The following is a 5,000-nucleotide window of genomic DNA, read 5'->3' as shown; positions in this document are numbered from 1 at the left end:
TGAAGAAGAGGAATTTGTAGCCTCGCTGGACTGAGTGCGTTAGTTATTTCATATTTTGTTGGTATAAAACAGGAACGAGATTCCCGGATAAAAAGCGAATTTTCGTTACCCAAGCTTGATTTTAAATTAGCGAAAAATGAGTGTTTAGAGACAGAAATAAAGTTATAGACATTTTCTGTTTATGTCTCACGAAGACAATAATTTTACCATTGATAAAAATGGGGTTTAAGAAGAGTGAGGCATCGGGACAGAAGAGAGGTTGGTCGCGATGGTGGCACCTGGTGGCGTTGGGAGCCATGATCTGTTGTCCCCTGACTAAGGCTTCAGCGGTCGACGAAGTGACAGAGCCGGTGGTGGCGCCGCTGTCCAGTCTCTACATGAGGCAGGAAACCGCTCTCCAAAAGCTAGACGCTCTCATCGACAAAGTTAATAAAGTGGATGTCTTGGAGGCCAAGATTGTGGAGCTGACGGCGCTGGTCTCAGAGAGGAAGCCTTCAGCCGAGGGCCTGGGGGGTCGGCCAAGCGAGGAAGGTAATCCCGGACCAGCGGAGGCCTTGAGTGCAATGGGAGCCAAGCTTGATTCGCTGAGTGACGACGTGAGGGCCCTCAATGCCACCTTTAGTGCCGTGGCGGCGAGCGTCGCTCAGCTAGAACAGCGCCTCGATGGGATCCTTAGCGCTTCCGACGGCCGGGAAGAAACCTCAGAGTTGCTGGAAGCCCAGGCTACCAACTTCACCCTCGCCGTCGACGGGGCCCTCGAGGGGATGAAGAACCAACTACGAGAGACCGTGGAGAACGCGTCACTTTCCCTTGCGTCTCCCTCCTCTCCTCCCGGTTGTGAGGCGCTGACGGAGATCCAAGAATCCTTAGCTCGCCTCGAGGACGTGGAGCGCCCTTCGACTAACACTACGAAGCAGCTGTTTACTGCCGTCCTCAATCGAATCCGGGTCTCCAACGTGGCCATGGACAAGCGCCTCGGGGCCGTCCTGCACACCTCTTCCCTCAGACAGCGCGTCCTACAGGATACCCTCCTCGCTGCCCTCGCTTCAGTCATGACGCTGGTGCGCTCAGAAACTCGAGACGTCCTCACAGGTATGGACGATCGCCTTCAGGAGCTGCAGAATACGCTTACGACCAGCGCGATGAAACAGGAAGAGGACGTCGGGATTCTGGTACAAGAAACGATAAACACCACCTTGGCTGAGGCCTTGGCGATCGCAAAAGGCGACATCGAAGTCCTCGTTCGGGCGCACGAGAACCTCACGACGGCCGTGGCGCCCTTGCTTGCTCTCCGGAACCTGACGGAGATGAACTTCCGCGAAAACGCAAACCAACTTTGCGTAGTGCCGGTAAGTGGTAGAAAAAAAAAAACATTTGCACACACACACACACACACACACACACGCACACACACACACACACATATATATATACATATATATACAAATAAATATATACATATATATATATATATAATACACATATATATATACATATATATATAATATACATATATACATATACACACTATATATATATATAATATACATATATATGTATACACACTATATATCTATCTATCTATCTATCTATATAAATATATATTTATATATACATATATATATACATATATATACGCACACACATACACATATGTGTGAATGTGTGTGTATGTGTTTGTGTGTGTATTTCCTTTATTATAATATGAAAATGGTCTCAGTAAACTTACCTCAGCTCCATTTGGTAGAATGTCGAATCGGCCGTTCGCCCGAAAGGCTGTCAGTGGAAAGCATTCGGCGAAAAGTCAGTCATGTACACATTTATATATATATACATATATATATATATAAATATATATATATATATGTATGTTTGTATGTATACACACACACACACACACATTATATATATATATATATATATATATATATATATATATATATATATATATATATATATATATATATATACATATATATATATATATACACATATATATACGCATATATATGTATATATTTATATATATGTATGTATGTATGTACGTATGTATACATATGTGACTGCCTCCATCCTGGCAACCCCTTTCATTGAACCCCCTCGTTGTTTACAAAATCTCTCGTTCGCCAGTTTGTATACACGAAGCTCAAGTACTCGCGACTACCAGCTACAACCAGAAAGGGACGCTGCCAGTGAACAGAGCATCAGCAGAATTTACAGTTTTTGTCCATTTTTCGTTGTTTTGTCATAATTGGATTTTTCACTTAGTATTACTAATGGTGATGATAATGAGAACAGCAGCGATTATGACAATGCTGATAGGAATAATGATATGAATGGTAATAATATTAATGATAGCAATAATGATAGTAATGATGATAATGATAATGACAAAGGTAATGGTGAAGAAAATTACACTAAAGATAATACCATTATTATTCTTATCATTGTCATCATTGCTATTAGTACAATTATCATGTTGTTATGATTATAATAATAATAGTAATAATGTTGATTTTTTGGTATAGTAATTATTATGATGATATTAATAGCAATGATAGTATTGATAGTAACAATAATTATAATAACAATAGTAATGATAATGATAATAATACACACACACACACACACACACACACACACACACACACACACACACACACACACACACACACACACACACACACACACACACACACACACACACAAACATATATATATATATATATATATATATATATATATATATATATATATATATATATATATATATATGTATTCCTTTACTCATTGTTTGTAAAATATCGTCATTCATGTTCAAAGAATCCTTTTCTTTATATACTCGACTGCCATTGTTTTATTTACCTATTTTAAGAGAAGAGAAAAAGAGAAAGACCACAACAGCAACAACCTTCCACCCTCAGATAGCGGACGGGGGCGAGAACGAGACCGCGTACAGCGTCCACCCTCAGTCGGCACAGGACGTTGGGGTAAGGTGTTCCCTATTTCTCTTATTTCCCTTTCGTGTTCCTTGCCGTTTACTTGCGAAGCGTCGGTTTGCTGGATCTGTGTTTTATATTTTGTATCATATATGGAATGATCACACACGTGCGCGCACACACACATACACACATGTACATGTGGTGTGTGTGTGTGTGTGTGTGTGTGTGTGTGTGTGTGTGTGTGTGTGTGTGTGTGTGTGTGTGTGTGTGTGTGTGTGTGTGTGTGTGTGTGTGTGTGTGTGTATATATTTATATATATGTATATGTATATATATATATATATATATATATATATATATATATATATATAATACACACACATACATGCATATACATATACGTGTGTATGTATGTATAGATGTGTACAATTCATATACGGATTTCATGAACTGAGCCCCAGCCCTGTTGATTGTAGAAAATGTTAGAAGTCAGTGCTGTAGATGAATATGCATTAATTAAATTGCAGATGTGATTCATACTTTTGTTCTTTTTTATAATATTTCTTTAATTTAAATAGTTCAAAACGTCTAAACCTCATTTGACCCCTTGACCTGCCTATGGCCTTCCAGATGATCGAAGTGAAGCAGGATCTTGACAACCAGCTGCGGGAAATACGCGACCAGCTGGATGGGCTGCGAATCTATTACGGTACCAGCCTCCATATGCATACCAATGAGGTACTGTTTTCCTTTTTTGTATTATTTGTATATTTAACGATGTTGCTGGTATTGTTGTTCTTTTTTATTACAGCAGTGATGATATAAACTATAATGTAATGATAATAACAAGATGATAAACATACGATGATAATGAGCGTGATGTTAGTGTAAATACTACTAATATTAAGAATGACGACAAACAATCTTGGTTATAAGTCTGTAATGATAAAAATGATAAATGATTGTAATGATAAAAATCAAAATGATTCTAATCACTGTCGCAGTCATAATTGTCATCATAATGATCATATTGATAATGATAATGATAATTTGGGTGATACTGATGATGAGGATAACATATGACGGTCTGACAAAAAAAAGAATATTCTTGTATTGTCATACTTTAAATCTAATATAATTTCAGCCTTTAACTGTTATCATCCTAACAATAATAATAAAAACGTATAAAATAACAATAATGATAATAATAAGAATGGTAATTCTAATGACTAGACTGATAATAACAATAATAATGAAAATAATAATAATAATGGAAATATAGAAATAAAAACAATAATAATAACCACAACAACAATGATAATAATGATAACATTAAAAATAGCAATAATAACAACAACAATAATAATAATAATGATTATATCAATAATAATGAAAATTATAATAAAAATGATAAAAGTAATAAAAATAATGATGGTAATACTACTTCTACTATTACGACTAGTAATAGCACTAGTAATAATACTTCTATTACTACTACAATAAGAATAATATTGAGGATTATGATGATAATGATAGCAATGATAATAATGATCCAATGATAGTGATAATAATAATAATTATCATAATGATAACAATAATGATAATAGTAGTGTTATTGATAACAGTAATAATAATTATGCTAATAAAATTATTATAATGACAATGGAAAATAATATCAATATTGTTATTGTTATCCTATAACTATTATTTCTATCTCCATCCTCCTCCTCCTCCTCCTCAACATCGTATTGTCCCTTTTACCCTGATCTCACCTCCCCGGCCCCAACAGGTGCTGGCCGAGGTGGAGACCGCGCAGGACCAGGTGAACGAAGCAGTGCGTGCGACCCTCGACAAAAGTCTTCGGCATCTCGAGAAATTACGGAGGTCGTCCTTGGGATTTCTCGATGCTGCTGTGACAAGCGTGTCGTCCTCGGCTGTCGCTTCGGCCCAGTCCACCGCCGACCAGCTGAAGAAGGAGCTGAAGAAGGTCGCCAAGTCGCTGGAGGATAGGCTGATACAGGTAGGGTCAGTCGGGGGATTGTCTGCAAGCCGTCTGTCT

General features: G+C 37.7%; 1 protein-coding gene across 1 annotated transcript in view; it reads left to right on the top strand.

Annotated features, from left to right (window-relative positions):
- Window positions 1-5,000, top strand: part of LOC113829279 (uncharacterized) — a 6,537-nt gene that overhangs the window by 19 nt on the left and 1,518 nt on the right. Inside the window, exons 1-4 of the mRNA XM_027382403.2 lie at window positions 1-1,349; window positions 2,925-2,990; window positions 3,572-3,679; window positions 4,731-4,961. The exon at window positions 1-1,349 is cut by the window's left edge and continues 19 nt beyond it. Coding sequence (XP_027238204.2) covers window positions 219-1,349; window positions 2,925-2,990; window positions 3,572-3,679; window positions 4,731-4,961 — 1,536 coding nt within the window. The 5' untranslated portion in view covers window positions 1-218. The remainder of the gene's footprint in view (window positions 1,350-2,924; window positions 2,991-3,571; window positions 3,680-4,730; window positions 4,962-5,000) is intronic.

This window comes from Penaeus vannamei, chromosome 4, assembly GCF_042767895.1.
Source record: "Penaeus vannamei isolate JL-2024 chromosome 4, ASM4276789v1, whole genome shotgun sequence".
NCBI lineage: Eukaryota > Metazoa > Arthropoda > Malacostraca > Decapoda > Penaeidae > Penaeus > Penaeus vannamei.
The sequence above is the reverse complement of the archived record's forward strand: the minus strand, read 5'-3'. Positions and strand labels throughout refer to the sequence as shown.